At 49.4% G+C, this 11,902-nt stretch overlaps 1 protein-coding gene across 1 annotated transcript; it reads left to right on the top strand.

Moving 5' to 3' along the window:
* Positions 1 to 32: 32 nt before the first annotated feature.
* LOC308172775 (ARF GTPase-activating protein GIT1-like) lies at positions 33 to 11,698 on the top strand (the record flags this gene model as incomplete). The annotated part of the gene is made up of 9 exons (XM_080547724.1): positions 33 to 150; positions 783 to 913; positions 3,103 to 3,255; positions 3,441 to 3,812; positions 4,030 to 4,101; positions 8,501 to 8,577; positions 9,070 to 9,237; positions 10,052 to 10,115; positions 11,477 to 11,698. Coding segments are annotated over 9 exons (1,377 nt in total), but the record flags the coding sequence as incomplete, so codon positions are not given.
* Positions 11,699 to 11,902: the final 204 nt, after the last annotated feature.

Below are 11,902 nucleotides of genomic sequence, written 5' to 3' on the forward strand. Positions count from 1 at the left end.
TCTTTCCTTCTCTCTACCCCTCTTTCTCGCTCTCTCAGGGTCGACAGAAGTTGGCGCGTTTCAACGCCCGGGAGTTCGCTACGCTGATCATCGACATCCTGAGCGACGCCAAGAGACGACAGCAGGGCAAAGGCCTCAGCAGCCCTACTGGTGAGAGGAGGAGAGGGGAGGGGTGGGGGGGGGGGGGAGGGGAGAGAGGGAGGAGGGGAGGAGAGAGGAGAGAGGAGGAGAGGAGAGGGGAGGGGGGGAGGGGAGAGAGGAAGGAGGGGAGGAGAGAGGGGAGGGGAGGGTGAGGGAGGAGGAGAGAGGGGAGGGGAGGGTGAGGGAGGAGAGGGGAGGAGAGAGGGAGGAGAGGAGAGGAGAGGAGAGGAGAGGAGAGGAGAGGAGAGGGGAGGGTGAGAGGAGGGAGGAGAGGAGAGGGAGGAGGGGAGAGGAGAGTGGAGGAGGAGGGGAGGAGAAGAGAGGGCAGTAAAGGGGGAGAGGAGAGGAGAAGAGGGGAGAGGGGAGGGGGTGTGTTGTGTTGTGGTGTGGTGTGTTGTGTGGTGTGGTGTGGTGTGGTGTGGTGTGCTGTGCTGTGTTGTGATTGTGTTGTTGTTTAACACCTTAACTGTCCCTCTTCAGACATCTACTACCCCCATGTTTCCATTTCCATTTTTGGCATTTAGCAGATGCCTTATTCCAAAGCCCTCCTGCTGTGTGACCCCTGACCCCTGTGTGTGTGTGTGTGTGTGTGTGTGTGTGTGTGTGTGTGTGTGTGTGTGTGTGTGTGTGTGTGTGTGTAGAGGGTGTGGACGTGGAGGAGCAGGCGGATGACGACCAGCACGACTACGACAGCGTGGCGTCAGACGAGGACACGGACAGCGAGCTGACCACCCAGAACAACAACAACACACAGAGGAACAACCGCGCCAAGGTACACACACACACACACACACACACACGTATAGACACAGACACACACACACGTATAGACACACACACACACATATAGACACACACACACGTATAGACACACACACACACACACACACACACACACATATAGACACAGACACACACGTATAGACACCTACACTCACACGCACACATACATAGACACACACACACGTATAGACACATACACACTTACACACACACACACACATATAGACACACACACACACATATAGACACACACACACGTATAGACACACACACACACACACACACACATATAGACACACACACAACAGTGAGTGATTGGCTGCAGAGAACCTTTAGACATGTTCCATTCTCTCTGATTGGCCACTCCCTCCCAGCCTGTCCCAGCATGCCTTGCAGGAGCAGCAGCCACATATCTCAACTGTGACATCATCACTGTTCTGGCATCCAATCAGAGCGGATTTGTTCTGCTAAGAGAGAAGGGGGGGAGAGGAGGGGGGGGGGGGGGAGCAGGAGGGGAGGAGAGGAGGAGGAGAGGAGAGGAGAGGGGAGGAGAGGAGGGAGGAGAGGGGAGGAGGAGAGGGGAGGAGAGAGGAGGGGAGGAGAGGGGAGGAGAGGGGAGGAGGAGAGGAGAGGAGGGGAGGAGAGGGGAGGAGAGGGGAGGAGAGGAGGGGAGGAGAGGGGAGGAGAGAGGAGGGGAGGAGAGGAGAGGGGAGGAGAGGGGGGAGGAGAGGAGAGGAGGAGAGGGGAGGAGAGGGGAGGGTAGGGGAGGAGGGGAGGAGGAGAGGAGAGGAGGGGAGGAGAGGGGAGGAGAGAGGAGGGGAGGAGAGGAGAGGGGAGGAGAGGGGGGAGGAGAGGAGAGGAGGAGAGGGGAGGAGAGAGGAGGGGAGGGTAGGGGAGGAGGGGAGGAGGAGAGGAGAGGAGGGGAGGAGAGGGGAGGAGAGGAGGGGAGGAGAGGGGAGGAGAGAGGAGGAGGGGGGAGGAGAGGGGAGGGAGGAGAGGAGGAGAGGGGAGGAGAGAGGAGAGAGGAGAGGAGGAGAGGGGAGGAGAGAGGAGGGGAGGAGAGGAGAGGGGAGGAGAGAGGAGGAGGGGAGAGGAGAGGAGAGGTGTGTGTGTGTGTGTGTGTGTGTGAGAGAGATGAGATTTACGATTTGTTTGTTCATGCCAATAAAGCCAATTTAATAGAGAAGGGTGAAGAGAGAGAATGTGTGTGTGTGTGTGTGTGTGTGTGTGTGTGTGTGTGTGTGACTTAGTTACATAATTGTGTAATTTTTTACCTCAGCAACACAGAGTTTTTTTCAGGTTTGCACCGAGATGAAAAAAAGAGTGATGTGAATATCCATGTGTTTTGGACAGGGACTTTATTCCATGTTACACAGAAGAACTATGTCTCAGGCTAGCAGGTTCCCTCTCTCTCCTCTCTGTGCTTTTCTCTGTGTACCACAGAGAGGAGATTTGGTGAGGCTGCATTCTCATTTTATGCTCCAGATTGTGGAATGCACTGCCAGTTTACATTAGGGATGCAACCTCAGCACATAATGTTCAAGTCAAGACTAAAAACCCCATCTGTTTAATATTGCCTTTAAATGACTAAATAATTAAATGATGATTATATAATGATTGGAGCACTTTGAGCTGCAACGTTTGCAGGAAAAGCGCTATACAAATAGTTATTATTATTATTATCTCCCAGCGAAAATATTTAGAGTTGCAGTTGGAATCTGTCCTTGGAGGCCACAGGTCCTAGACCTGCACACACACACACACATATAGACACACACACACACACACACACACACACAACCTGCCCTCTCCCTCAGTCTGGCATCTGGTGTCTCTGGGTGTTCACCGTACCAGGAATGTTTCACCAGGTGAATGGTGAGAGGCCCATAGGATATTGTACAATTCCAACATTGTGTGTGTTTGTGTGTGTCTGTGCGTGTCTGTGTCTGTGTGTGTCTGTGTCTGTGCGTCTCTGCGTGCGTCTGTGTGTGTCTGTGTCTGTGTGTGTCTCTACGTCTGTGTGTCTGTGTCTCTACGTCTCTGGTGTGTCTGTGTCTCTACGTCTCTGTGCATGTCTGCGTGTGTGCGTCTCTGCGTGTGTGTGTGTGTGCATCTGTGCGTCTCTCTGTGTGTGTGTGTGTGTGTGTGTGTGTGTGTGCGCGTCCCCCCCCCCACCAGAGCATGGACTCGTCGGACCTGTCTGACGGTCCCATCACGCTGCAGGAGTACCTGGAGGTCAAGAAGGCGCTGGCCTCCTCAGAGTCCAAGGTCCAGCAGCTGATGAAGGTCAACAACAACCTGAGCGAAGAGCTGAGGAGGCTACAGAGAGAGGTGAGGGGAGGGAGGGGAGGGGAGGGAGGGGAGGGGAGCTGAGCCTACTAGCTTAGCCTCCTGTGTCGTTGTTTGTACCTGCGTGTGCTGTCCCATGCTTCGTCTGTGCTTTTGACACATTTAGGTGACCTCCCTCCCCCCCCCCCCCCCCCCCACTCCCCCCCCCTCCCCCATCTCTACCGTAGATCTCTCGGATGCAGATGGAGAACAGTGCGATTCGCGGAGGGGGCCAGACTGTGGGGGGGGGTGGGGCTGGTGGTCTGGGAGGGGGGGGCGGAGGTGGTGGCAGTGGTGGAGGTACACCAACACATTGGCCAGGCGGGGTGAGAGGAGGAGGAGGAGGGGGAGGTGGGGGAGGAGGAGGAGGGGGAGACTCCAGCCTAGCCGTGTCCTCGTCCGCCGCGTCCCCCCACCGGAGAGACAGGCAGGCCTTCTCCATGTACGAGCCGGGGGCCGCCTCCCCCAAGCCCCACCACCACCCCCACCACCACCACCACCACCCGGGGGGGGCCCCGGCCCTGGACCCCCTGACAGGCCGCCTGCAGTCACAGCCCAGCGTAAGTGACGCCCCGCCTCCTCGCCTGCCTGTCTGTCTGTCAGTCCCTCTGTCTGTCTGTCTGCCTGTCTGTCTGTCTGTCTATCTGTCTACATGTCTGTTGGTCTGTCTGTCTGTTTGTCTGTCTGCCTGCCTGTCTGTATGTCTGTCTGTCTGTCTGTCTTCCTGTTCCTCTCTTCTAAATCCCTCTCTCCTTCTCTCCTTCTCTCCATCGCCAGGTGAGGAGGGCTGGTCCTTCTCCTTACGGAGGGCAGCATCTCTCTGGGTCCATGGAGGTGGGGAGGTACATGGTAAGGACATTGGACTGACCCCACAGTCAGTGTTGCCAGATGGGATTGTTTTCCAGCCTAACCACCGCCCAGTGTGATCATAAGTAGCCTGATTGGGCGGGAATACGCCCAATCTAAGAATGTGTTCCAGCTGTGAATTTGGCGGCACTGTCATGTCAGATTATGTCCGCCTGCCAAATAGTGTCTGTCTGATGTAAATATAAACATAAAAGATACATCTGATCTAAGTAAGTAAGCTAGATTTGATAAGTAAGTAAGCTAACTAAGTAAGTAAGCTAGTTAGCTATGATTGGAAACAAAGAAGTGTCCAGTTATGGAATCAGGCTACATTCATCACTACTTTGGCTGATGTGCTGCCCACAGTATTCCGGGGTCTCTCTCCAGGGTTTCTGAACAGCGTGGCGCTGGACTGGATTATCAAAACCTAACTGACTTGATGTCAAAATTCATGTAAAAAAACAACCTGCTGTATTCACTGAGGAACATAACGCTCTCACTTTCCTTTTAGTTTGTTTAACAACAATGTTGTCGTTGTATGCAAGATAGCTACTGTCATTGCTAAAACATATTGTTGTTGAATTTGCCTTGACATCCTTACATAGTGGCTCTGTCGTGCCAGATGAGGTCCGCCTAGCCAAATAGTGTCCGGCTGACGCAACCAATGTCTTTCGAACGCCGTTTGCTATGCCGTTGCTATGCCGATGCTTGCGATGTTCTTGTACTTGGATAGCATTGAGGTTGATGCAGGGCTCACTAGTCAGCTTTAGCTTTTATGTTGGCATGGCCAATGGCATTGTATATGAAAACACCTAGCTAGCATGCTAATTTCACATGTAATTCGCTCGGCTAATGTTACAGGGTTGGCTAGCTAACCCACATCACATCAGCCAAAGTAGTGATGAATGTAGCCTAATTCCATGACTGGATAATGCTTTGTTTCCAATCATAGCTAACTAGCTTACTTACTTATCAAATCTAGCTTACTTACTTAGTTTGCGTACTTATCAAATCTAGCTTACTTACTTATCAGACGTATCTTTTATGTTTATATTTACATCAGGCAGACACTATTTGGCAGGCGGACATAATCCGACATGACAGTGCCGCCAGATTCACAGCTGGAACACATTCTTAGATTAGTCTTTTGGGAGAACACTGATATTATTACTCATTATGCGGTTTGATCAGAACAAGCGTTGCGAAGCTCTGTGCTTTCATGCCTCATAAAGTAACACGTCTGACTTTACGTTTACCTCTACGTTGCAGCAGTAATATCCCTGCACAAGCACAAGAAGATGTATTATTAATCACGTTACCTTGACAACAGTGGAACAGTAGATTTGAGAACTAGATTTCTGAGTGCAGGGCACAGAAACAAACAGGAACAAACATAATCTATCACAAAAAGGTTTTATTGTTTTCTTGTCCTAGTTGTATAAAAGCAATCAGGCACTTCATCGTGAAACAAAGTCAACAACGCCCCTCGGCGCTGACTTAATTCACCATAAACCACGTCCTCTCGTTTATTTATTTGTTTATTTCAAAGGGACAATGGACAGTCATTGACTCTCCCTGAATTAGCTGGGTAGCTAAATTGCATCAGCAGTCCCTGGGCAGGTAAACCCACAGGGGAAATACGGCCTCAGATGTTTATAAACAATCTAAAACAGAACTAGAGGACATAATAAAATCACATAAAACAGAACTACAGGAAATGAAAGACATCACACTTCATGGCCCTCCATCTCAATGATGGGAACTCTGAAACTCAGGAATTCCCACCTGTGATCTCGGAGCTCCCGAGTTTCAAGGTCGGAAACTCCAAACATCATGAACACCTGCAGATAGATGGTGGCATTTTCCCCACAGTGTGTGTGTGTGTGTGTGTGTGTGTGTGTGTGTGTGTGTGTGTGTGTGTGTGTGTGTGTGTGTGTGTTAGGGGGAGGGATTGTTCAACAGAGTGTGTGTGCGTGTGTGCGTGTGTGTGTGTGTGTGTGTGTGTGTGTGTGTGTTAGGGGGAGGGATTGTTCAACAGAGTGTGTGTGTGTGTGTGTGTTAGGGGGAGGGATTGTTCATGAGAGTGTGTGTGTGTGTGTGTGTGTGTTAGGGGGAGGGATTGTTCATGAGAGAGTGTGTGTGTGTGTGTGTGTGTGTGTGTGTGTGTTAGGGGGAGGGATTGTTCATGAGAGTGTGTGTGTGTGTGTGTGTGTGTTAGGGGGAGGGATTGTTCATGAGAGAGTGTGTGTGTGTGTGTGTGTTAGGGGGAGGGATTGTTCATGAGAGTGTGTGTGTGTGTGTGTGTGTGTGTGTGTGTTAGGAGACAAGAGAGAGAGAGAGAGATGGAGGGAGACAAGAGAGAGAGAGAGAGAGAGAGATGGAGGGAGACAACAGGGAGAGAGAGAGATGGAGGGAGACAACAGTGTGTGTGTTAGGGGGAGGGATTGTTCATGAGAGAGTGTGTCTTCTTCTTTCGTGTAACGTCAGAGGTCCAACTCGGTGTCGCGTAGCCATGCCCGCATCTCTGGTTCTAGGTCGAAGAGGCTGGCTTCTGAGGGTGGTCTATATAAGGGGCAGATGGTGATTATGTGGTCGGCGGTCTGCTCTGGGTCACCGCACTGAGAGTGTGTGTGTGTGTGTGTGTGTGTGTGTGTGTGTGTGTGTGTGTGTTAGGGGGAGGGATTGTTCATGAGAGTGTGTGTGTGTGTGTGTGTGTGTGTGTGTGTGTGTGTTAGGGGGAGGGATTGTTCATGAGAGAGTGTGTGTGTGTGTGTGTGTGTGTCAGGGTTTCCGTTAACCGGTAATTCCCGGTCTTTGTCCGGTAAAATTAGTGGAAGTCCGACAAGTTGAAAACTCGTCGGACATAAATGTCCGGTGAAAATAATTCCCTCTAACCATTTTCAGCTGAGCACCAAACACACACACAGAACACTGCCCGAGAGAGAAGGACCCGCCCCCTTTAGTTAGCCTATAGGCTATAGGCTAACTAAAGGGGGCGGGTCCTTCTCTCTCGGGCAGTGTTACACGAGTGTGTGTGTGTGTGTGTGTGTGTTTGGTGCTCAGCTGAAAATGGTGTCCCGAAGCGGAGCGCTTTAACTTTATCGCACAATAACAAGGATAACAAACAAAACGGACAACATTTACACTAAGATGGAGACAAACTTCAGCGATATGATCTAACAGCCGGTCTTCAGGACGACATACAGACCCGTATGAGCTTACAGGGCTGCTATCTATCTGAGAAAAGGCATAGCCTAGGCTGTAACATCGAACGGAAATTAGCCTATACGCATTGCAAGTTAATTTAAAGCCTATTTATTTTCAAAGAGTTTTATTCTATTTTATTTTATCTGATAAAATGCATATGAACGGAAATTAGGCTAGCCGTGTCACGCCAGAAGCCTACATGCTTGCACTGTTACTGTTCAATAAAATGTTATACATCTAGACATTGTGGTATTTCTTTATATACGTATCCCAGACTGCCTATCAATTGTTTCTCAATAAACAGTTATGTTCTCCCCATTGTCATACTCCCGAGCTAAACGAAATGCCTTCCCAACCAGCGAGACCTGGTTATAGAAATGACGTTGTTTTATTGATTTAAAAAAAAAGGGTAAAACTGGAAAGAGAAAATAGAAAACTCACATTAATCCCAAACAATTTAACAAACTTCAGTTAACGTAATGTGGAGTCCGTTCATTGATCGATGCTGTCTGTTCAGTTCCCAGTGAGGCGCCCGTTCAGCGCTGGATTTGACGCATGGCATAGCGCGCATGCGTCAAATCATGTTATATTATTATATATTATATAGCTCGCATCTAATCGTATCGGATAAGAAATAGACATTAAATGGCATATATAGGCCGCTACACAACAGTAATCACCGCGACAAACAGCTATATTAGATTTGAAAAAAAGAAATATGATTTTGAAAAAAAAAAATTTTATTATATTTTAATATGATGACCGGAATATATCACGTTTGTCCGGTAAATCGAATTCTTCCCGGACACGATGTCCGACGGCAAATTTTTCTAACGGAAACCCTGGTGTGTGTGTGTGTGTGTGTGTGTGTTAGGGGGAGGGATTGTTCATGAGAGAGTGTGTGTGTGTGTGTGTATGTGTGTGTGTGTTAGGGGGAGGGATTGTTCCTCAGAGTGACAGCTCTGTGAAAGCAGCAGTTTTCTGTATCCTGCTGGTACAGGATCTGTACACAGTGGCGATGATGAAGTCCTTCATGATGTCGTTCTAATTAACTATCTAAGCCAAGACTGATGCAGTGACATGTTGTACATGGTCCCTGACAAACAAACAGACAAACAAACAAACAAACAGATATCAGCCGTCAGTATTGATTGTGTTGTTGATGTTGTTGTTGTTGTTGTTGTTTGTCCCCCAGGCCCCTAGGGGGGAGCGGCATGGCAGCGGCACGGACAGCGACTATGACAACACTCACACGTACGAGCTGTCGCTAAGGTAAGACCTGGGGCAGGGGGGGGGAGGTGACAGGGGGAGGCCAGGGGAGGCTGGGGGGGTATTCCACGTACGTTGATTAGTATATCGGCGATTAAAATAAAAGCCGCGTTCAGGCAACTCGGGATTGGAATTCAAGCCTCAGGTGATTCCTCGAACGAGGATCAGGCTTGTGTCATGAGTGTTCACAGAACACCGGTTTAGAAGTCCTCGATATGGGCGCGTGCACGCAGACATAAAGAGCCCTGAAGAGTCAAACTGTCGAAATGAAGATACTCGGTCCTACTTTTTGCGCAGCACTCCTACTTATTGATCTTTATGAAGACGAAAAATAAGATGTAAAATAGTGCAATACTGCCGCAATTAACAAGGCGAGGGAAATGGTTTGGCAAGAAATTGCTGACCGATTAAATGCGTAGGTCATACTAGCCCCAGTTATTGTTATATGTTCATATTTTAATAAATGGTGTGTGTGTGTGTGTGTGTGTGTTCCAGTATGGGTCGCAGCAGTGAGGAGGAGGGCCGGGGGGAGTCTGAGGAGGGCGAGGCGGTGGAGCCGGACCCCACCCTGCCCTGCACCGAGGACGTCATCATGAAGACGGAGCAGGTGACCAAGAACATCCAGGAGCTGCTGAGGGCGGCCCAGGAGTTCAAACACGACAGGTACGCTATAATAATAATAATAATAATAATAATAACTTTAATTTATATAGCGCCTTTCAAAAAGCCCAAGGACGCTTTACAGGGGAATGATCGGACAGACAAAACAGAAAACAAACAAAACAAAACTGAAACAATGACTAGGGGCCAAAGGCCTTGGAGAACAGATGAGTTTTGAGGGCTGATTTGAAGGAGTCCAGGGTGGGGGCGTTGCGGATCACTGTGGGGAGAGAGTTGCAGAGGGTAGGTGTGGCCACGCTGAAGGCTCTGTCCCCAAAGGTCCGCTATGACGCTATGACTCTATGACGCTATGAGTCCTGCCAGGAGTTCAAGCACGACAAGTACGCTGCCACACACATTCTTACATTAGTCTTTCGGGAGAACAGTGATATTATTACTCATTATGCAACGGTTTGATCAGAACAAGCATTGCAAAGCTCTGTGCTTTCATGCCTCATAAAGTAACATGTCTGACTTGTTTACCATACGTTGCAGCAGTAATATCCCTGCACAAGCACAAGGAGATTTATTAATCACGTTACCTTGACAACAGTGGTAGATTTGAGAAAAATATGTTTGAGTGCAGGGCAGAAACAAACAGAAAACAAAACATAATCTATCACAAAAGGTATTGTGTATACCATATTTTCCTGGATTTTATGGCAAATCTCATGAGACTTACCGAAATAAACCTGGATTTTCCATTAGGGACATTCATGGAATTACCCCCCTGGAATGTGGTTATTTTACTGTACATTGTACTTGCACAACTAGTTGTTGTTGTTGTTGTTGACGTTGACGTTCCTCTCCTCCTCAGCTTTGTTCCGTGTTCTGAGAAGATCCACACAGCCGTCACTGAGATGGCCTCTCTCTTCCCCAAGGTCAGTCTGTCTGTCGCTTCTCTTTCTTTCCTCTTTTCCGTTATTTTTTTTTAAAGTACTTTTTTTCTGAGTGGGGCAGACAGTCCCACTCATATTTTTGCTTTTTATTGCGATAGAGAGTAGAGATATGACAGAAAGGATGGGTGAGAGAGAGAGAGAAGGGTTGACATGCAGGATATGTCCGCGGCCGGAATCAAACCGGGAACCCTGCGGTTACGTTGTCGACGCTTAGTCCGCTACGCCACCTAAGCGCCCCCCTTTTTTCTGTTCTGTCACTCTTCATTCTGTACAAACACTAAGATGAAAGACAAGATAAGAGAAAGAAAGCCTTGTTATGCCAGCTCATGATGCTCTCTAGCCAGTATCAGTGTTAGGGATGGGTTAGTTAGAGATGGGTTAGTTAGAGATGGGTTAGTTAGAGATGGGTTAGTTAGGGATGGGTTAGTTAGGGATGGGTTAGTTAGGGATGGGTTAGTTAGGGATGGGTTAGTTAGAGATGGGTTAGTTAGAGATGGGTTAGTTAGAGATGGGTTAGTTAGGGATGGGTTAGTTAGAGATGGGTTAGTTAGGGATGGGTTAGTTAGAGATGGGTTAGTTAGAGATGGGTTAGTTAGAGATGGGTTAGTTAGAGATGGGTTAGTTAGGGATGGGTTAGTTAGGGATGGGTTAGTTAGGGATGGGTTAGTTAGAGATGGGTTCGTTAGGGATGGGTTAGTTAGAGATGGGTTAGTTAGGGATGGGTTAGTTAGAGATGGGTTAGTTAGGGATGGGTTAGTTAGAGATGGGTTAGTTAGGGATGGGTTAGTTAGGGATGGGTTAGTTAGGGATGGGTTAGTTAGAGATGGGTTAGTTAGAGATGGGTTAGTTAGAGATGGGTTAGTTAGGGATGGGTTAGTTAGAGATGGGTTAGTTAGAGATGGGTTAGTTAGAGATGGGTTAGTTAGAGATGGGTTAGTTAGGGATGGGTTAGTTAGGGATGGGTTAGTTAGGGATGGGTTAGTTAGAGATGGGTTCGTTAGGGATGGGTTAGTTAGAGATGGGTTAGTTAGGGATGGGTTAGTTAGGGATGGGTTAGTTAGGGATGGGTTAGTTAGGGATGGGTTAGTTAGGGATGGGTTAGTTAGGGATGGGTTAGTTAGGGATGGGTTAGTTAGGGATGGGTTAGTTAGGGATGGGTTAGTTAGGGATGGGTTAGTTAGAGATGGGTTAGTTAGGGATGGGTTAGTTAGAGATGGGTTAGTTAGGGATGGGTTAGTTAGGGATGGGTTAGTTAGGGATGGGTTAGTTAGGGATGGGTTAGACTGATTTGATTCATCGATTAGTCAAATGTCCTTTTCTTCCCCTCCCCCCCCCCCCCTTAGCGGCCGGCGTTGGACGCGGTCCACTGCTCCCTGCGCCTCCTGGCCTCCAGCGCGTCGCGCCTGCAGGTGGAGTGTCGCAAGGCGGGCCCCCCGGACCCCTCCGCCCCCCCCCACGCCGTGGACTACCAGCTGCTCACACAGCAAGTCATCCAGTGCGCCTACGACATCGCCAAGGCCGCCAAGCAGCTCGTCACCATCACCACCCGAGAGAAGAAGCAGTGACACTGAGGAGTGGACACTAGGGGGGGGGGGTGGAGGGAGGGATGGGGGGGGGGGGGTGGTAGGAGGGAGAGAGACACCATCACCACCCGCGAGAAGAAACAGTGACACTGAGTGGACACTAGGGGGAGGGGGGGGGAGGGATGGAGAGAGGAGGAGAGAGAGAGAGACAGGCAGGCAGGCTAGGGGACTGAGGGGAGAGAGGGA

This window comes from Nansenia antarctica, assembly GCF_963989245.1.
Source record: "Nansenia antarctica genome assembly, chromosome: 17".
Lineage (NCBI taxonomy): Eukaryota > Metazoa > Chordata > Actinopteri > Argentiniformes > Microstomatidae > Nansenia > Nansenia antarctica.